Consider the following 23,245-nt stretch of genomic DNA (forward strand, 5'->3'; position numbering starts at 1 on the left):
TAAGCAAGAAACTGTTGCCTTAATTAAGCGCTTGCATATAAGCAAATTTAGTAATATTAGTATTATTATTATTAATGTTATTGTTATTAATATGACGACTAAAAACGACTCTCAAGATTTTGGTGACTTTTATGTCTTCTCCTTTTTCCTCTACTAATGTGTTAGTCTTAATTAATTTAGTTTAATTTCGGATTATCAAACATTTTATTTTAAAGCAAATTTTTGTTAAAGATTATTTATATCCAACTCTATAACTCGCTTATGGTTGGTCTTACAAAAAAAATGCAATTAACTATTTTGTAGGAAATTTTATCAGCTTTAATTTTGAAAAAAAGGTAAAAATTGATAGGAGTAACTGGTTTCGAGATATAAGCAAAAAACCAATAAGAAAACTGTAACTGTTACTGAACAAAAATGTAATTCAGTTTTCAATATTTGAGACTAAGACGAAAATGCAGCATTTAAAAACGACTCTGAAAACTTCAGTGACTTTTATGTCACCTTTTTTTTCTTCTAATAAAGTATTGGACCCATTAAATTAAGTGTATTTTAAATCACAAGACATTTTCTGTTAAAGCAATTTTTTTTTAAATATTAATTATTTACAAACTTATATCTCGCTTATGGTTAGTCCTACATAAAAAATGCAAATAACTATTTTGTAGGAAATTTTATCAGCTTTAATTTTAGTGAAAAGGTAAAAATTGATAGGAGTAACTGTTTTCGAGATATAAGCAAGAAACCAAAAAACTGTTACCTTAATTAAGGGCTTACATATAAGCAAATTTAGTACTAAAAACAACTCTGAAAATTTTGGTGACTTTTATGTCACCTCCTTTTTCTTCTAATAAAGTATTGGACCCATTAAATTAAGTGTATTTTAAATCACAAGACATTTTCTGTTAAAGCACTTTTTCTTTAAATATTAATTATTTTCAAACTTATATCTCGCTTATGGTTAGTTCTACATAAAAAATGCAAATAACTATTTTGTAGGAAATTTTATCAGCTTTAATTTTAGTAAAAAGATAAAAATTGATAGGAGTAACTGTTTTCGAGATATAAGCAAGAAACTGTTACCTTAATTAAGCGCTTGCATATAAGCAAATTTAGTACTATTAGTATTATTATTATTAATGTTATTGTTATTAATATGAGTAGGATATAAGCGCCGATGTCGTCACAAATTCGGTTTAAATTCTCACGTTAGATGGCGCCACGGTACGGTCTGCAAGCTTTTCGCTAGATGGCGCTGCCGTCAGTCAGCGCCGCCGCCGCCTTCAATCAAAGATGGCGCTGGTGGCCTCCATTTTAATTATTTTTTTTTATTTTTTAAACTTCCCGCCAATATCAGATGATGATGATGATGATGGCCGACCGACGCAACACACCACACACCCCCGCGCGTTTGCGAATTTTGGGGTTGTGAAATTTTTGGTTTTTGGGGTTGTGAAATTTTGAATATATGATTTTTGAAATGTGCAATTTTGAATACATGAAGTATACAAAACATGCTGTATTGAGTTAAGCAAAATATCAGAAAATCACGCTTGTCACTAATAACTAATAAAGGAAAGTCATTATTTTATCGATAAGGAAATCGAGCAAAACATGCTGTATTGAGTTAAGCAAAATATCAGAAAATCACGCTTGTCACTAATAACTAATAAAGGAAAGTCATTATTTTATCGATAAGGAAATCGAGGTTAAAATCCTGATTAGGATTATTATTTTTTTTGCTTTCAGAAAAAAAAACAATAATATGTAACACATTATGTATTTATAAAATAATATTTTACATTAATATGAGTATTTTAAAAATAATATATTAAAACAAAACAACATACAATATATCATATATTTACATACGGTACAAACGAGGTAGGTAGGTATAGGTAGGGTAGGTATAGGTAGGTTTTTTTATTTTTTTTATTTTTTTTTATTTTTTTTTTTTTGTCAAGCCGAAGGTTTTTTTGCGGGGGGTTGAGAGAGGTGATCTGGTCTGTGTCTAGGATTTTCCCCTAACAACCCCCCAATAACCTTCGGCTTGACTTTTTGTTTTTAGACTGGCTAATAATAATAAAGTTAAAAAAAGATTATGACGACGTCTAACAACAGTGGTGTGGATTTTTGGACTTCTGGAGATCGTCCTCTGTCCTAAAGCCTGAATCCTGTTGATGATGTGAAGCGCAGTGGTCCTCCCCTGTTGGCGATGATTCCATCTGTTGAACTGAACTTAAAAAGAAAAAAAACTAAACATATAAAATGAAAAACTTACTTATCCTAAAAAAATCAGCGGTCTTTTTGTTGTTGTCCTTCTCACATCTATCGGTTGATCTGAGAATGAAAAGAAAAAATTATATTTGGAATTATTAAATAAATATACTTATTTTATATGTAAAATGGAAACTTACTTTTCCTGAAAAAAATTAGAGGTTTCCTTTGCTGGTGTCATAAGTCCTAATGGTAGGCTTGTAGATGATGATGATGATGTTAATGATACGCAATTCATCAGTCCGTCAGTAGATCTAGAAGAAAAAATAAAATCAAAAGTTTCTTATTGTACATACAAGATAAAAACTTACGTATCCTGAAAAGAAGTTGATTTATTTTTTTCAAAGTGGCTTTTTAATCTTCGGAACATAGCCTAAAACAATTGCTATTATTATTATTATTTATAAATGGATATTTAAAATTGATTATACATCTTTGTCTTCTACAGTAGCGTTTTCTTTCAAATTTATATATATTTTTGGATTTGAATTACTCGATTTCTAAAATAAAATATTAAGTAACAAATTAATAAAACGAATAAAGTTTTCCTTACCTGTATAGCAAGCAGTTTTTCTGATATATTTTCTTTTAATCGTAGTTCATATTTTAGAGCCCGTTCTACCGTTTTTGCTTTTTGAAATGATAAATCTTTACTGGATAATACCATTTCAACTAATTGTATTTTTAACCCTCCGTTGATTTCGATTGGAAAATATGCGATTTTACATATATTTATATCAAATTCACTAATTATCTGCAGAGCATTTATTATGATATTATCCCAAGGTCGCTTTACGTATATAAAATTAAATAAGATATTTAGATTCGACGTCTCCATTTCGAAATATGTGATAATATTTGAATTGTTTATGTTATAGTATTTTGTGAGATCAGTGATCTCTTCTTTACGTGGATTACCTTCTATATAAATATCCACGTCTGTATACGCTGTTGTGTAGCCTTTTATGAATGCTGCGTATCCTCCACTCAAAAAAGATTTCCGTCCATTTGAATTTAAATTTGCTAACGTCTTCCATACTTTTTGGAGAATTATTTTTTCTTTAAGGTCGTATACACTGCTTAAGAATTCTTCAAGTTCTAGTGTAGTTAATCGAAATTCAATATTTGGTAACGACATTATAACGACATTATATATATATATATATATTTTTAAGACAGTTTTTCGACTACACTACGTTTGACTAGACACTACTCGAAATACCATGTACATGAACGTCTTTATATAAAGTTGGGTTGAACAACAGGATGAGACATGAAAACCACAATTTCCGTTGATAAATAAATTTTAATTAGGGGCAAGATAGTAATTGATAAGATAAAAATCACAAATCACAGTAACAAAGACTAATCACAATAACAAAGTTATAGACAAGACAGTAATTGATAAGATAAAAAACCACAAACCACAATAAATATCACACGTGTAACCCTATGACTAACAGAAATAGAATGTTTCTAACCACAATTTCCGTTGATAAATAAATTTTAATTAGGAGCAAGATAGTAATTGATAAGATAAAAAACCACAAATCACAATAATATTACACGTGTAACCTTGTGACTAACAAGAAGGGAATGTTCATTAATAATTTATTATTTCATTATTACATGTTGTTATAATTGTATTTTACTAATTGTATATTTTTATTTAATTCTTGTAGAATAAGGTACCTATAAGCCTAAAACTAAAAAAATATACATAAATATTGAATTTATTTTTCGTAATACTTACAGACATGTTTAATATACTTCTCTACAATGTCCATGCTTGTCAGCTTGGTAACCTGGAAGACATTTGTTTTTATTGTGGGGTAAAGGTTCTATTTTAACATCATCTATTTCAGTATTCTCATAAGAATCAATTTTTTCGTTGGTTTGTTTTTTATTTGTATTTTTCATTTTTTTGCTGTTAGTTATAGTTTTTGGTATGGTCGTTCTTTTTTTATCTAATGTATTATATTCTTTTTCCAATTTTTTAATTCGATTCGTTAGTTCATTAGTATTATTCATTAACATTTTCCATTTGATATCAATTTTATTATTCATATGAGTGTCAAGTATAGTTGTAATTTTATTGTTCATTCTTTTATCTAGCACATTGGTAATTGAATTAATAATATTGTTAATATTTTTAAGTTTACTATCTAAGATTCCTATTTTACTGTTCATCTCTTTATCATATTGTTTAAACTTCTCAAATACTTTATGTAAATCAAATAAAATTTGTTCCATTTTATTAAAATGATTTTCAATTATTTCCTTATTGATTATTAAGTTGGTTTTCTCTTTTTTAAATAGATTATCTATTATATTTATTTTTTTAGTTATATCGAAAATATGTTTTTCTATATTGTTTATTGATTTATTTAATTTATCATCAATTTCAATAGGTATTATATTATTAATTATGTTCTCAAACTTATCATTTAGGATTTTACGAGTATATTGTTCCATTTTATTAAAATGATTTTCAATTATTTCCTTATTGATTGTTAAGTTGGTTTTCTCTTTTTCAAAGAGATTATTTATTTTGTTTATTTTTTTAGTTAAATCGAAAATATGTTTTTCTATTTTGTTTATTGATTTATTTAATTTATCATCAATTTCAGTGGGTATTATATTATTAATTATGTTCTCAAATTTATCATTTAGGATATTACGAGTATATCCTGATGATATTGAGTTACGTCCGAACAAGTCGATAACCATTATAAAACTGATTAAAACAAGATAAATTTTAATGTTATATATAAGTTTGGAAGGAATAATAATAAAAATACAAAATAAGGATTAGATTTTTTATTTTTTGTAATTAATATACACGCTTGATTTTGAAAGTTATAAAATTTATAAAAAAACATTATCCAATTGATATACAACACCAATGCTGAAAATCAAAAAATGAATATAATTTTAATATTAAATGCTAAAAATATTGTTTTACCTGAAATACATATTAATAAAGAAGAAATTAAAATGGAAGTGTCAGTTTTGTTAGTCCTTAGGAATGTAAAGAATAAACTTAGACCGTAGTGAAGTATCGATACTGCTAATCCCATTAAAGCTCCATAATACCCAGCCATTGTAATATATGTTTTTTTGGAAAAACACATTATCATTATTATTAAAAATCCTATTGCATTAAAAGCGTAAGTAACTGAAAAAATCAGAATTGAAATCTAAAAATTAAATTTATTATCACTTACAAAAAAACGATAAAAGAAGTGAAAAGTCATCGCCTTTTTTAATTACTCGTACGTCCCAAGAAATATCTTTATTAATTTCCTCCTCTTCATTATTTTGGTTTTTTTTGTTCTTTTCATTCTTTTCGTTTTTTTTGTTCTTTTCTTTAACGTTGAAACCTGTATTTAATTTTGTCATCGTGTTTTGTGTTAAAAACCCCAAGATGTTCTGATACATGGAAACAGTTGTTTTTTTTTATATAATATTTCTTATCTGCAGTTGGTTCTAAATTTATACTCGAAAGATAATGACTCATACTTATTGAATTTTCATTTAAAATTACTATAATTAAATTAAATTAAACTAAACTAAATTAAACTAAATTAAACTAAATTGAACGAATCTAATCTAAATTAAGATTATGGAAACATGGTAATTGCTTCTGATATTGCATTATAACTTCCGACTCGATCTTGAATAATTATATAGTAGGCTTTTGTATGAATTGGAAAATTTTCTGAACTTTCAATTTCGATTGTGGCATCCATTTCGGAAGAGAAAGCATTTTCGTGTACATTAGTCGTACAGTCAATTATAAATAAAGGTGAATTTTTATATTCATTATAATTTAAAAATGGTTGATGGCGATTTTTTTGATAATAGGTTTTATAAAACTCAGTATAAGCATCATAAGCTTCTTCATAATAATTTTTTGTAAAATCAAGTCTCCACTTATCGTAAGGAATATATCTGCTGTTAATTTTTAATCTTATATTTTGTAAGTTAATATGATCAAAATGAGTGCTATTTTTTCGTGAATTAAAATCTCGTTCAGTTTGAAAAAATACAATAATCCAATTAGGACGTTCAACACGTTGAATGGTTTGAATTTTCCATGAAGTTGTTTTAGCGTCTGGTAAATCCTTAGACTGTATTTCCCATTTTTGAAAAGCTAATGGAATTGCACGATTTTTTTTTATTGAATCAAGTAACTGAAGTTGAATTTTAGCAGCAGGATAAACATGTAAAGCTACTAAATTCATATCTGTTATAGTAATTCGAGCTTTTCTTACTCCTGTACTCACATAACAATTATCATCTGTTCTAGATCTTACTAAACTTATTTTATGAGTGCCACACATAATACGTTCATAAGTAAATGGTAAATTTAACATTTGAGATAATTTTAATTTAAGAGAAAACTTTTTAGTTCTCGGATCAAATGTATAAAGTTGATCATTTAAAGTTTTTGTCCATCCTAGAGACTGATATTCCTCAAATTCATTTTTCATAAAACAAAGATATGTTTTAACTGTTGAAACCAAACCAACTTGGTCTACACTATCTATTTCAGTATTATTAAGGTAATATGAAATAGAATCAAATAAAAATGGACCGATATTATTGGTTAAAGTAACTTGACCAAATGCTTCTTCAGTTGTGTTTGCAGGAAGTGGATCCCATTCTAAGGTACAATTGATTTTAATATATGATTTTTTCCATAATATCCATACGTTTTCTTGATTAATAATAAAATTTATGCGATCATTATTTCTAAATAGTTGATTTTGAGGATTATATGTGTGTTCTTCTGTCCTTTCAATACTTTCGTCTTGTGTAGGTTTTCGAAAGATTTGGAGTACGTTTGATATTAACGACATTGTAACCTAATGATTTTAAAATCTTGATACTTTTTGAGGTTAATTTTGTTTTCGATTTTAAGGTTAGTTTTTTTGTAGATTTTAAGTTTTTTGAAGAACCACTTGTTATAGCTAATGAACGGCTAGATGGTTCATTTGGTACTGATAAGAAACTGGTGGAACTCTCATCTTTATAGATTAATCTCATATTCAATATTATTTTCTTTCAATTTTTAATGCTAATTGAATATTGATTGTTTGCCCGTTAAAATCAATTAATTCACTGTTTTGATCAACAAGTTTTAGGGTAATATTTTCTATGACTTGTTGTCTATCTATAGGTAAATAAATATGATTTTGGGGACTTATTACAATTTGTTCAGCTGGACTTACAGTAATTGGACTTTGATATAAACTATGATATAAATTTCCGTTTAAATATGAGCCTTCTATTATATTACAGTCTACCCTTATTGAATTTGCCTTGATAATATTTACAGGTAAATCGCTTTCATGTAATTGATTTGCTTGTAATATTTTATTGGAAAAGCCTAGGATTTTAGAAATTGAATCAGCTGGCGTAAAGTCTATTTCGTATATGCTTTTTATTTCACACTTTAATGTATTTATATTTGGTTTTAATGAAAAAAATGTATTTCTTTCTTTCTCACTTACTTCACTTCCAACTAAATTATCTTGAATGTATTTTTCGATATCTGAAATTTCAAATGTTCCTTTAGGAAGACGAATTACGTTTTGTGTTCTAACAATTTGATTATTTGAAGGATTTTTGGTTATTGTGTTATAATATAACTTATCAGTACCATCTTCAATATTTGGTATGTGATTATAAGTATCTAATCCAATTAGTGCTAGAGAATATATATAATTATTATCAATATAAATTGGTGGTGACAGATTAACACTCAAAACACTTTTCGTATCAGTAAATAAAAGAAGAACAAACATGACAACTGTTAGAATGAAACTGATTTAATTTAATTATGTTTCATATTATATAGAAATTTTAAACACAAATGTCCACAATTATAGGTTAGATTTTGAAATTTATCATGGTTATAATAAATTTTACAGTTTTTAAAATAATTAATTAGGGATTTTGGTGGCTTAAAGTTGCCAAAACTATCAAAATAATGCACAATTTTTTTATTTTTTTTATAAGCTACCCAATGTGTGCCTTCTCCTTTATTATCATCAAGATTTACTATTCCACTTTCATAATTAAAACAATGTTGTGGTAATTTATCTTTCATAAATACACCTCGAAAATCTGTAAGTTTTAAGATTTTAGCATATTTTAGTAAATTTTGATTAGTTAATGCTTTCTTGGGTAGCTTTATTGGGAGTTTTTTGAAAATTTTTTTAAAAATAAGCCATATCCTTTTCGCAAACGTTTTAAATATAGACCGCTTCCTTTTTTTCCAATAGCTATTGCTTCCATAGTTTTATTATGCCGTTGTGCTTCTTCTAATTTTTTCTGTGCACTTTTTGCATTATTTACTGCACGAGCCACTGTAGCAGCACCAGCACCTAAACTTCCAAGTGCACTAAGTCCACCAAAAATTAAAGGTAAAAGTGGTATAAGTCCTCCTTTTTTAATAGGGATAATTCTAGGGACTTTAATATTTTTTTTCCCTCCTGCTGCTTTAACTGCTGCTCGTGCGTGTTTTAGAATAGTACTTATTTTATGATTTTCTGTTAAACCACTTTTTCTTAGACTATTAATAATACCAGCTTGAAATCCAATTCGTTTTTTTGTATTACATCTTTTTCTTAAATTCATTTTTGTCTTTCCATTATGTTGTTGTTGTTGTTGTTGTTGTTGTTGACGTGTTTTTTTCATTCCTCTTCCACATTTACGAGTTCTTTTTATTCCTCTTTGGCATTTACGAGTTTTTTTCTTCTTAATTGTTTTCTTCTTTGTTGTTCTTTTAATACCCATTCCGAGTTTTCTTTTTAGTTTCATAATATTTGTTACCAACCACGCACTTGCTTTTTCACCAAATTTAGCGTCTTTTGATATTACACGTGACCAGGCTTTGTTTTCCAAAATTTGATCAGCTTTATGTCTATCTTTCAAATTATTTGATTTAGAGTATTCTATATCGTGAACTTTACAATACTGATCAAGTTTATTTATTCCTGGATCTTGTCGATTAAGTCTTTTTGCTAACTTTGTACCAGGACCACAGTATTGATACCCCGGAAGGTGCAATTCGATCGGTAACTTGTTTATGCTGCTATTAAGTAAACCTTCACCTCTCGCCATTAAGCACTAACTGACTAAATTAGTAAAACAAACATCAATTTATAGTGTTGCAGATAAAAAATTTGTTTAGTATCAGTTCATAGTCCATTGTAACAAGAATACTAATTATGCGTGTCATTAAACAAAAATTTTCCTTACCGGTTATCAATTATGAAAATATTAATACAAGCGAATTAAAATTACATTATAAACATGGTCGATTGTTTCCAAATTCAATTCGTTGTATAATATGTGGACCATCCGGAAGTGGAAAAACAAATATAATGTTAAGTTTAATTTTTCATCCGAATGGATTGAAATTTGAAAATTTGTATATATATTGTAAATCACTATACCAGATAAAATATCAGTTACTTAAATCAGTTTTAAATAAAGTTAAAGAAATAGGGTATTACCAATATGATGATAATGAAAAAATAATATCCCCAAACAAATGTAAAACAAATTCTATTTTTATATTTGACGATGTTGCCACATCTAATCAGAATAAAATAAGATCGTTTTTTTGTATGGGACGTCATCGAGGATTAGACATGTTTTATTTATCACAAACATATGTTAAAATTCCTAAACATTTATTACGTGACAATGTAAATTTTTTAATTTTATTAAAACAAGATGAAAAAAATTTAAAATATATATACGAAGAACATGTTGGAACAGATATGAGTTTTGCAAAATTTAAAAACATATGCGATGAATGTTGGAAAAATAAATATGGTTTTCTTGTTATAAATAAAGAAGATGAAATTACAGCTGGTCGTTATCGGAAAGGTTTCGATCAATTTATTTTAATATAATATATAAATATACCTTATTATTGAAAACATAATCAGTAGTAAATAAACCATCGAAATGGATACTACATTATCTCCGCAAAAAAAACGTATCAAAAAAAAAATATTAGAAACTGCAAATGTTGTTAGAAACAAATATAAAGCAATTAGAAATTATCAAAGAAATCAAGATGAATCGTTAAATCAATTTTTTAAACCTGTTTCAAATACGCTTACGAATATTGTTTCACATTTAACAAAACCTCGAGAACAAGATAAGATAAAAAAAGACATGGACGAAGATCATCTAAAAAAAGAAGATAACCATGTTGATTCTAAATATGATGATGGTGATGATGATGATGATGATGATGATGATGATGATAAAGATAAGATTAAAAAAGAAGATAAAGGAGATAACAGTAATGATTCTGATACTGATAATATTGAAAAAGATGATATAATACAGCAGACGTTAAAATTATTGAAAACAAACAAACATGATAAAATCTATGGTCCAAAAATAAATCCTATTAATGACAGTATGAAATTAGGAAGAAAAGTTTTGAAAATTAAAAATAACGGTTTTTTACAAATAGGTAATGATATGTTTCAAGGTACTGATGGACTTTATGAATTAGTATTTCATAAACGCCCAAATGAAAAAAAAATTTCTATTAATGATATGAATAATTATTTAAGAATTATTAAACTTACAAATTTGCATCGAATTGATCCTGAGAATAAATTTAGTCGAATAAAAGGAAGTAAAAATTATAAATATTTAAAATACATAAAACCATTAGTTAAGAAAAATCCTACAAAACTTCAAACAATTTCAAAACAAACAGGAAAAGGGTTAATGTCTCCTACTTTATCAAAACGAAACTTCAAATTAAATCGCATACGAAATTGTATATATAACGAAAAACCCGTTGAAGTGAAATATTGGAATGATATAAATGAATTAGTAACAAGATTAGCATATTTACATGGGGAATTACAGGCTGGAAATGATAATAATATTAATGAAATATATGAAATTGAAGATGAATTAAGAGAAGAAGGGGTTATATATTAAAAAGCACAGTAAAAAAAAATCATTTATCGTTAAGATGCCTATCGATGTGTTCGGGCGTGAAACATCATTACATAGAAATTTAGCAGGTTTAACTGGTACAAATCAACGGAAGCAAATTGTGTACGCGTTTAAGTTTACAAAAGACGGTGATTACGACATGGAAAATAAAAAAATTACAAATGTGCAATTACCAGTAAAAGCAATGGATGTAGCAAATAAAAAATATATTGATAATATTGAAAACGTTTTTACGGAAAAATTTCAAATTTTGCAAGATGATCTAACAAACAAAAATTTACAATTTTTACAATTAAAAAGAAAATTTTTGGATTATTTATTAAGAGAAAAAGGATATGTTAAAGCATTAAAGGACTTAAATGGAAATATTGCTGAAGGTGATCGAATTTGGAATGAAAAATACAAAATTATTAATAATACTTTAGAACAACAAAATAACAGTTTAAAAACATTACAACAGGGCATTAAAGAAAAAGTGGATAATATTCATTCGGAAATTCAGCATGTACAAAATCAATTCATTGAAGTAAAAAATGAGTGGTCAAAAATAATTGAATCCCACACAAATGCTATTAATATGTTGGTTAAACAAATTAATGATCATTTATCATTAGATATTAGCCGATTAAGAACCACAAATCCCTCACAATTATCATCATCATCATCACCATCTTCTCCATTGTCAAAGAAGAAAAAGAAGAACAAAAGAAGTTTAGAGCCGGTCGTTGATGATAAAGTTAGTGAAAGTGTTGAAACAGTGTATCAAAAAAAGAAGAAAAAAGAAGTGAACTAGACTCAACAGGTATAAAAAATGAAAAAATTAGCAAAGCAAAATTTCAGTGTAAAAGAACAAATTGTAAATGAACTTTTTTCTAACGCTCGTCGCAACTTTAAAAGAAGACATACTATTATTAAACATTTAAATGATCTCTGGCAAGCTGATATAGCTGATTTTCAAAAGTATTCAAAACAAAACAGAGGATATAAATACATATTAGTTGTTATCAATTGTTTTTCTAAATTTGTTTGGTTAAAACCCTTAAAAACAAAATCAGCTCCGGAGGTGACAAAAGCAATGAAATCCATTTTATTAGAAAATAAAAAACAACAATTAACTCCAGAGAATTTACAAACGGATGCTGGAACTGAATTTTTTAATTCAAATTTTAAAAAACTAATGCAACAATTTAAAATTAACCACTATCGTACATTTAGCATTAAAAAAGCTGCAATAGCTGAACGCGTAATTCGTACAATTAAAACAAAAATATTCAAATTATGTTTATTATTAGGAACATATAAATGGATTGATAAAATTGAAAAAATTGCTAAAGAATATAATGCGTCAAAGCATCGTACAACTGGAAAAGCTCCTATTGAAGTAAATAGTTCAAATCAGCATGAATTAATGAGTAAATATAATAGATTAAAAATTGTTGATTCTAATCAAAAATTTAAAATTGGAGATTTTGTGCGTATAAGCAAAGAAAAATTTTTATTTGAAAAAGGATATACCCCTAACTGGAGTACAGAAATTTTTAAGATAATAAAAGTAAATCTGACAAATCCGGTGACATACCTATTGGAAGATTTAGAAGGTCAACCAATAAAAGGAGGATTTTATCAAGCAGAACTAAAAAAAACAAATTTCAAGGACGAATATTTGGTAGAAAAAATATTAAACCGCAAAGGAGATAAAGTTCTTGTACGGTGGTTAGGGTTTCCAACTGATAAGGATAGCTGGATAGGTATAAAAGAATTATTGTGAGGGTGTTTATTTTAGTCACATGCACACTTTTAATAATAATGAGTACTAATAATACATTATTAGCTCAAGTATTAGAATGTGAACAAATAATTCTTTATCTTCGAAATCTCATGCGACAAGAACTTTTGAAAATACACCGAATGGATTTATTTGAAATTTATGGACATCTACCAGAGTTTTATCAAGATGATGATAATATAAGGAGCGCGTTACCCTGTTTGGAACATTATGTGTTAAGTGCTGATGTAGATGTAAACGACGGACCACCACCATCAGCTGAATCGTGTTTTCTTTGTAAGAGTGCAAACACTGCAAACAAAGAGTGAAGATGAATCCGAATTTTCTAATTGTTTTTGGAACTTTGTTTCAAAACATAGTGTATATTTATTACCATCCTCCAACCAAGGACATCGTCGAATCATACATTTGTTTCAATAAATTAAATTCTACATGGCCTGAAAATTGGTATGAACTTCATCAAAATCAAACTTCGTTAAACATAGTGTATGAAATGAAAATCCCAAGTGACCACCTACTCAACAATAATGAAACGAATGTGGTGAACCAAACAGTGACAACGGAATTTCTGTCATCTTTTGTAATTCCTTACAAATTACGGCTGGTTTTTAAAAACAGACAGTATCATGATACGGATTGGAAATACTTACTTAAAAGTGATAAAATCGATATCATGTTAAGTTCTCAACAATATAAAAATTTATCTGCATCTTCTATAGTAACCAAAAATAAATTATCACATTATGATGACTTTTTTAAAAGATTTAATACAATTGAAAACATAACTAAAGCTAATAATTTAATAAGTAACCAAAATTTTACCTTTTTTTTAATTTGTGTAATAGTAGGAGTTACAGTGTTATTAGGTATAGTAATTAATGTAATTTTATATTCTTTGTTACACCGTTTTACTAGTAGGAATTATGATGTTTGTAATCGTAATAATGTATGATGTAGTTTTATATACTTTTCTGTTATATAAACTTATGTTCTTGTAAAAATAAACTTTATAAATGAAACTAGTTTAAATTTGTTTTTATTTGTTAATTTCTTGTTCCTTATTTTTCCTGCCTCCTATTTTTACATTTTTGTAATTTTTAAATTTTAAGTACAGACTTTTAAATTTTCGCGATTTTAGATTTTTGAATTTGCCACCAATATTTGAAATATCCGCCATTTTGAAAAATCTAAATTCCCCCCTCCACCATAAACGTGACTGCTGTGACGTCACACGCGACGTTATTATGTTTTGATTGGCTGTTTTATTAAATATATTTTTTTGAAGGGAGAGAAGATTAAGTATTTTAAAAAAATATTCCTATTTTGCTTAGTTTCACGAAAGTAATACATCTGAAAACATGACGCGAATTATTATCGTTATTATTATAACTTTAATTGGGTATTCATCTTGTAAAAGTGTTGTTAGTGAAGTGAACGGTAATGATGATAATACAAACTGTACAAACCGATATTTATCTCAGTACTTAACAAATTTTGGATATCTACAACGTGAAAATCAAACTGAAGAAAACAGAACTTTTGAAGAGTTAAAATTTAATGAAAATAATTTTTCTGATGCCTTACTAGAATTTCAACGTACATATAATTTACCTTCTACCGGAAAAATTAACAACGAAACACTCAATTTCATAAAACAGCCGAGATGTGGAATGAAAGATGTATTATCTGAATATACATTGCATTTAACAAAGTGGAATAAAACCTCATTAAATTGGATGATATATACAAATAGTCGTTTTGAACGCAAAGTAGCTGTAAGGGCATTTGAGATTTGGCAAAAACATACTAGTTTAAAATTTTTTGAAACTCGTCAACCTGAAAATGCTAATATATTTATCGTATTTACATCGACTGAGCATACATTTTATATAATGAATAATATTCAAAAATGTTTTGCAAATTTTGATGGAAAAGGTAATGTGTTAGCTCACGCATATTTTCCCGATGGTGTAACTAATTTTACGGAAATACATTTAGACTCAAGTGAAAATTGGTCCTACAAAATACATGATGAAGATAATTTTTCACAACAAAATGATTCAGTTAATTTATTAGTAGTTTTATTACATGAAATAGGTCATACATTAGGACTTTCTCACAGTACAAATAAAGATGCTATAATGTTTCCTTATTATAAGTTAAGTAAATCTCTTAATACTTTAGATCTTCATGTAGATGATATATATGGTATAACAAGTTTATATGGTTACCCAATTTTAACTGACCCAAAAGTGATTCACAATTCGAGTACCACATATTCAATAAAAAATCTAACAACATCATTATCATCATCAACAACAACAACAACAACAACAACAACAACAACAACAACAACAACAACAACAACACCATCAACAACAACAAAAATACAAATAAATAAAATACCTTTAATTCCTGATTTATGTTCGCTAAAAAAATTTAATCATTTTTTAATTATTCAAAGTCATTTATATATTATTTATAATGAATGGTTTTGGATAATAGATTTTAATAATATGAAAGATTACGGTCAACCAATGAAAATTATAACTTGGCTAACATTTTTACCTAAAAATTTTACTAAAATTACTGCTATTGCTAGACGACCTTCCTCCGATGAAATTTTATTAATTATAAATGATATGATTTATATTGTTTCTTTGCCAAATTGGAGTCTTAAATATGGATATCCTAAAAAAATTTCACAAGAATTTAAATTAAATGTACCTATCAGAGCAATGGTTAACAATTATGATGGACAATTATATCTTTTTTCTGATGATAAATATGTAACAATAAACACTCATCATAATTATAGATCAAATTTAGGACTTATATCAAAAGATTTTAATGGTATACCAAATAAAATTACAGGAGCAATTCGTTTTACAAACGGAAAAATATATTTTTTTACTAAAAAAAATTACTATGAGTATGATGAATTTACTAATACTTTAATTAGAGCTGGCAAAAAGGATTTATCAATTTTTGGAATTAATTGTCCTAACGAACCAATCTTATTACAATTAAAGAATTTAATCTCTTCACTTATTCATTTTAATACAAAATATGAGGAAGCAAACGATGAGGATGAGAATGAGTAATTTTGATAAGATTAGTTAACCGCAAACGTAGATAAACAGATGTAAAAAATTGAATTATTAATTTTTTTAAGGTTAATTAACCATAAATATAAATAGATACATTTTTTGATAAATTTCAACTATAAAAACAGTCTGATTGAATTTAGGTGTTAATCTTAAAGTGACTGCGTTAATATGAAACCAAATCGACTAGAACTTCTATGTCAGAAATGTATTATAGAAAATTGTTGGAATAATCGAGAGAAGTTATATCAAGTTTTGAAATATTTACATGCGATGATACCAACGAAAATTTTTCATGAATTCTTAATCGCATTACCAACGATAAGGTGGCAGAAAATTTTCGAGAACAAGAAACCATATTATGCAAAAAATCCTGGTTCAGATGAAGATTTCATCGAAGGTCTTGAAATCTACGAGAATAATAACAGAAAATTGATGGATTATAAATACGATAAATATATTGATGATGATAATTTGTACTTGCATATCATGTTTGAAGTTGCAGTTTACGATTTGTATTTACCTTTTTTTGGTGCATCAACAATGTGTTTAAAAGGTAATTATTATAAATTTAAAAGTGTAAACAAAAAGTTTCGTTATTGTATAGACTGTTATAAGTTTTATAAGAATTTATATAAAAATGTACAAGATTCATGTATTTTTTCGTTTAAACAATGTTATGAACATACTATAATAAGAACAATTGATTTTGGAAATTACGTTAAGGATGATTTATTTTGGTGTGCATTATGTATTAAAAAACCTTTGTTTGCTAACACTTCATCAACTTGTAGAAAAACTTGTAAGTTGAAATAAAACTATAATTTTATTACAAGTGTTTTATTTGATTTTTAGATAAATACAATAATACAATACAATACAGATAACAGATATTTTAAAAATTAATATGATACTTTCCATATATCAATATGAAGTATCGTTCTATTACATATTATATCTAATCTTACTTTAAACGTATAATTTAAAAAATGTACTATTTTTATATAGTGTTCTTGATCGTCTAGTGGCGGATCTCCTACATTGATGAAGGCATTGATGTTGTAGATCTAATGGTATAACTACATCTTCAATTATGTTTTTTATGATGAGTGTTTCATCTGAAAATTAAAAAAATATATATATAATTAATTGTATGTAATAAAATAATCAAACATTTTAACTTACCGACAGAAAGATCATTGTTGCCCATGAATATCAAATTCATTGTGATGATGGAATATTCAACATGTAAAACTAATCACTGTTTAAAGTGGATCGCATATATATAGGAATGAATCCCCTCTATAACACATTTATCAAAGAAAAACAAGAATTTCTGTGGTCGTGATGCAAAATAACAAACAAAATTTTATTTTTTTCCTTCAAATATACATGATTAGATACGATATGATATCAATAATCAAAATGTGGTTTAATCTTCTTCCTAACTTGAAAACAAACAAACAGAAACAAAAACAAAAACAGGAAATTCTTAGATATAATATGATTTTATGAAAAAAAGTGGAAGTAATTAGTTTTTTCGTTTATTATTATTATTATTATTATTATTATTATTATTATTATTATTATTATTATTATTATTATTATTATTATTACTTGTATATTAACTTGTTCTAACTCGTTCTAACTTGTCTTATTAAGATAAGTTAGGAATTTGTTGTTTACCATAAAAACAGGATGTTCTTAGATAAGATAAGATAAGATTTTGTGGTTAACCACAAATGGAATTACGTAGGTTTACCTTGTTCTAACTTGTTTTATTACGATAAGATATGTTTATTAACGTGTTCAGACTTGTCTTCTTATTAAGAAAAGATATTTAAGAAGTGGATGTTATCATTTGATTCAGTTGGCTTCCACGAGTTATTCGGTAAACAAGTGAGTGATACCATTTTTTTAAATTCTTCTTCACAAAAGAAATAAGTAAGTGAGTTTTTGAAATTTTATTATTTACTTAAATTTATTTTTTATAATAGAAATGGAAAATAATCTTCCAAATTATTATATAAATAATTATGACCCAGAACCTCTAATTGTTGATGAACCCTCAGCTTCAACAAATCTTGAAGACCCTTCAGGCAGTGAAAACAATCCTTCAGGCAGTGAAAACAATGAAGTTGGTCCAGATGAAATTTTATTACAATTAAATCAACGAGGTGCATGTGAATTGCCTCCACTTATTAAAATTGATTCTCTAATTCAGAAGAAAGAATATAAAATAAGAAATCTCATAAGATTGAAAACAAAAACAGGATGGGGCGTTATATGCGAAATTGATGAGGGTAACTTCTTTATTCCTCAAAGAATTGTATCAATTTTAAATAACAGAGCCATAAAATATCTGTTAAGTGGAAAAGGTTCCGTAATAATTTACTTAGGAAAAAAAAATACGGGACAGGTGAACTGGGCTAATATTGTCGAGTTTAAAAAGATCACATAATTATGTCTGCTACTCCGTTAACAACATTATCATCATCATCATCATCACCACCACCTCCATCACCATCAACATCAGCTTCCTCTTCTTTGACGTCGACTTTCGCATTATCAACTATAAATTTAGAGAAATTTATTGAAATTCTACGATGTCCAAAAAAATATAAAATTTTTTTACAAAACGCTATTTCCGATTATGATTATAAAACCTTTAAAAATTTTATTAGAAACAAGGAAAAAATTTTAGAAAATAATCAACAACAAGCAACAAGTTTAGGAGAGAAAAAAAAATATGAATACTACATTTCAAGAGTAAAAACTTTATTCACGCACTTTCAAGAAAAAATATCCTCTTCAACAAAATATGGAAAAGGTTTACAACAAGATATACGTCAGAAAATTTCCTTTGTTAAAGTAAGTATTTTTTTTAAATTAAGAAATTAATTTAATTAATTTATATTTTTAGATTTCATCAGCTTTTAATAATCGGCTACGAACTTATTTAATCAGCAATAATTATTACATAGAACCGAAATATTTTTTTGAACATTGCAAGGAAATTCTAATTATCAAATTTGAAAAAATTTTACGAAAATTAGGAGCTTTTAAAATTAACATTATATTAAATTGTATTTATCAATTAAAAGTAACTAAAGAACATGCCTTTCGAAGTTTTAACACCCAGAATCAATCAGTCTTTCACTCTGAAGAAATACCTTCAATTTTAGAAAATTTATTTGATGCTATATTAAATCAGGTAAAATATAAGTAATAACATTTATTTTTTTGTTAATTTTTATGAAATTTACAGATGGATGATTTCACTGAAAATAAGTCTGGTGAAGCATTAGAAAGTATTGAAAATTTGATGATTTCCATAAACAAATTATCGATATTTAATATATCGCAAAATGAAGAAGAAGAAGAAGATACCACCTCCCATTCTAGTGACTCTGGGGGAACATACATTCCTCTTCCTATTGAGCTGAAACGAAAAGGTTCTTGTTTTATTAATATTTTTAATAATGATAATTATTGTTTTGTTTATTCTATCTTGGCTGCACTTTTTCCTGTTAATCACTCTAAATATGAGAGAGTTGAATCTTATCCTAGTAATGTTCATGAAATTTTAAACTTAAAAAATATTGAAATGCCTGTTAAAATAAAAGATATTTCCAAATTTGAAAAACAGAATCCTACTATTTCTATTAATGTATTTAAATTCAACGAAAAAACCCGACAAATTGATGGTCCTATTTATCATACAAAAAATGTAAAAGAAAAACATATAAATTTATTATATTTAACTAAAAATAATATTAACACTAATGGTCATTATTGCTTAATTACTAATCTTGCAAAAGCATGTGGAAGCAGCATAAGTAAAAATGAGCATCAAATATTTTTTTGTGATCGTTGTTTACAACATATTCCTTCGAAATCAAAAGATAAAATTGATAGACATAAACGGGATTGTTCAACATTTCCTGCAGTTAAAACAAGCTTACCTGAACCGAATTCTCCAGAAAGTCTTTTACATTTTTCACAGTTTAAGTCATTGCTACGTTTACCATTTGTTATATATGCAGACTTTGAATGTTTAACAGTTCCATTAGATACTTGTTACCCCAATACAAAAAATTCTTTTACGAATCCATATCAAAAACATGTTGCATATAGTATAGCATATTTTATTAAATGTTCTTTTGATAGTAAATTAGATAGTTTTAAGACTTATAGAGGAGAAAAGCCTCAAGAGTGGTTTATTTCAGAATTAAAAGAAATTTGCAAATTTGTAAATAAAATATTGTTAAAACAAAAGAAAATACTAAATAAACCTCTATCAGAATTAGAAAAAGAGTTACATGAAACAACTAATAATTGTAATTTATGTGGTTACAATTTTACAGATAATAATAAAAAAGTTATACATCATAACCATTTAACTGGTGAATTTATTTCTACAATATGCAATAATTGTAATTTACAAATTCAAATTTCAAATAAGTTGCCAGTTTTTTTACATAATTTGTCTGGATATGACGCTCACCTTTTTATTACAGAATTTATTAATAATTTTTCAAATACTGAAATAATACCATTGAATCATGAAAATTATATTTCATTTTCAGGAATACATTGTAACATGAAAATTACGTTTTTAGATTCTTTTCGCTTTCTACCTACATCATTAGATAAACTTGTATCTTTTTTAAAGCCAAATCAGTTTTCTCTTATGAAAGCTTTTTTCCCCAATGTTACAGATAATGTTTTTCAATTATTATTAAAAAAAGGAGTATTTCCGTATGATTATATCACTTCCTTATCTGTCTTCGAAGATACCCAATTACCAACAAAACCACAATTTTTTAATCGAATGATAAATAAACATATTTCAGATAAAGATTATTTTCATGCACAGAATGTTTGGGAAAAATTTGGAATTAAAACTTTAGGAGAATACTCCGATTTATATTTAAAATGTGATGTAATTCAATTAGCTGATGTTTTCGAAAATTTTCGCGACTTAACAATGAAATATTACCAACTTGATGCTGCATCCTTCTATACTAGTCCAGGCCTTTCATGGGCAGCTGCTTTAAAAATCACAAAAGTTAAACTTGAATTGTTTACCGATAGTGAAATGTTTTTGTTCATCGAAAAATCAATACGCGGAGGAATTACTCAAGCGGTACATAGATATGCTGAATGTAATAATACACATTATTCAAAAACATATGATCCTACAAAACCTATAGATTATCTTTTTTATATCGATGCTAACAATTTATATGGCTGGGCTTTAAGTCAAAAGTTACCTATTGGAAATTTTCATTGGTTATCAACAAATGAAATTAATGAAATTTTCGCTGAGCCTCAAAAATTAAATACTAATGATAACAAAGGGTTTATTTTAGAAGTTGACTTATATTATGATAAAAGTATACACGATGAACATGATGATTTTCCTTTTTGTCCTGAACCACGAAATTCAAAGTTAATGTGTACGTTATATGATAAACAAAATTACGTTATACATTATAAAAATTTGTTACAGTGTATAAAATATGGTTTACAAATTAAAAAAATTCATCGAGTTTTAACATTTGACCAAGACGCATGGTTAAAACCTTATATTGAATTTAATACAAAATTGCGTATGGAAGCTAAAAATGAATTCGAGAAAGGATTTTTTAAACTTTTAATAAATTCTATCTTTGGAAAAACATTAGAATCAGACCGGAAAAAACGTAAAATTGTATTAGTAAAAAATTGGAAACAAGCCAGAAAATACATTCTAAAACCAGAATTTAAAAACGTTAAAATACTAAATAAGAATTTAGTTAGCATCGAATTAAATAAAACCGAAATCAAAATGAAAAGGCCAATCTACGTAGGATTTACGGTTTTAGAATTATCAAAAATTATTATGTACGATTTTCATTACGATTTTATTAATAAGCAAATAAAAAATTATTTTCAATCAAAATTATTATATATGGATACTGATAGTTTTATTTATAAAATGACATGTAAAAAAGAAAATTATTCGCTTTATGATCTAATACGAGATTTTGCAAATTCAAAATTTGATACTAGTGATTATGATGTAAATAATATTTGGAATATTCCTCTTGTAAATAAAAAAATTCCAGGATTAATGAAAGATGAATTGAATGGTAAAATTCTTACAGAGTTTATTACTCTAAGACCAAAAGTTTATGATTATAAAGTGAATGGAGAAGTAAAAGAGCCTAAAATAAAGGGAATTAAAAAAAGTGCAGTCATTATAGATTTTGTAGATAATGTTGATAATGATAGTTATAGGATTACTAATACTAGAAAAATAGAATTTAACGATATATATGAATGTTTATTTAATAATACAGTAGGTTATGTTAATTTTAATACTATAAGATCAATTAATCATGAACTATTTTCTGTAAATATTAATAAGTTAGGATTAAATGCATTAGATAATAAGAGATATATTTTAGATGATCTAATTAGTACTCACGCTTGGGGGCATTATTCAATTCCTTAACCCCTTCTAAGTTTTTGTAAAATTTAATACTTTTTTTAAATATTTTTTCCAAATATTAATAAAATATTTGTTTGTTCTATTTCCTGTTTTATTTTTTATCGAACCTAATACGTATTTACTTAGATAAACATTAGCGTTGTAAACAACTCCCCCCACTCGAACCCTCTATCTATACCAAACAGTATAAAAGTCAACATGCTGTTTTTCAACTGTATCAGTGTCTTTTGTCTTATTGAGTTAAAAGGTACTATTATTAAAAACTAAAAAAAAAAATGGAAAAAGTACGTGAACCATCAATATACAATACTCCCGGTAAGTTTAATCATTTTTTAATAGTTTAGTTGGAAATTATTTTTTTTGTGTTTTTTTTAATTTAGATGAAATTGTCGTATGTCCATACGACTCCAATCATAAGGTGCTATGGTTTAGGCTTGAGCGGCACATATGGAAGTGCCATCAAGCCGAAAAAAGAAAAAAGGAAGACCAAGCAAAGCAGAGCGGAGATCACCCCTCTCAAGTTTCGCTTTGACAAAAAAATAAATAAATAAAAAACTACATATACTAGAA

General features: G+C 26.6%; 1 protein-coding gene and 1 long non-coding RNA gene across 6 annotated transcripts; one reads left to right on the forward strand and one right to left on the reverse strand.

The window, feature by feature from the left end:
- Window positions 1-1,761: 1,761 nt before the first annotated feature.
- Window positions 1,762-9,498, reverse strand: LOC103314477 (uncharacterized). Of its 5 annotated transcripts, XR_010335855.1 has the most exons (10): window positions 5,502-9,498; window positions 5,240-5,452; window positions 4,028-5,182; window positions 3,193-3,980; window positions 2,828-3,028; window positions 2,706-2,774; window positions 2,586-2,647; window positions 2,415-2,528; window positions 2,279-2,337; window positions 1,762-2,230 (listed from the first exon to the last, which is right to left on the reverse strand). XR_010335855.1 is itself a non-coding variant. In XM_064359636.1 (6 exons), the coding sequence occupies exons 1-6, from the start codon at window positions 3,410-3,412 to the stop codon at window positions 2,158-2,160; spliced, it is 954 nt and encodes a 317-aa protein (XP_064215706.1). In that variant the 5' UTR covers window positions 3,413-3,586; the 3' UTR covers window positions 1,762-2,157. The 5 variants fall into 5 exon arrangements, 1 of the variants encoding a protein (XP_064215706.1); XR_010335853.1 differs by having other exon boundaries at window positions 2,828-3,980; window positions 5,240-5,428; window positions 5,502-9,492; XR_010335854.1 differs by having other exon boundaries at window positions 1,762-2,235; window positions 2,828-3,980; window positions 5,502-9,492.
- An 8,413-nt stretch (window positions 9,499-17,911) lies between these two features.
- Window positions 17,912-23,245, forward strand: LOC135267425 (uncharacterized). Its single transcript, XR_010335856.1, has 5 exons — window positions 17,912-18,120; window positions 18,174-19,047; window positions 19,100-19,390; window positions 19,445-22,990; window positions 23,056-23,245. It is a non-coding gene; the product is annotated as an uncharacterized LOC135267425 (long non-coding RNA).

This window comes from Tribolium castaneum, unplaced genomic scaffold (genome assembly GCF_031307605.1).
Source record: "Tribolium castaneum strain GA2 unplaced genomic scaffold, icTriCast1.1 ptg000027l, whole genome shotgun sequence".
NCBI classification, from domain to species: domain Eukaryota; kingdom Metazoa; phylum Arthropoda; class Insecta; order Coleoptera; family Tenebrionidae; genus Tribolium; species Tribolium castaneum.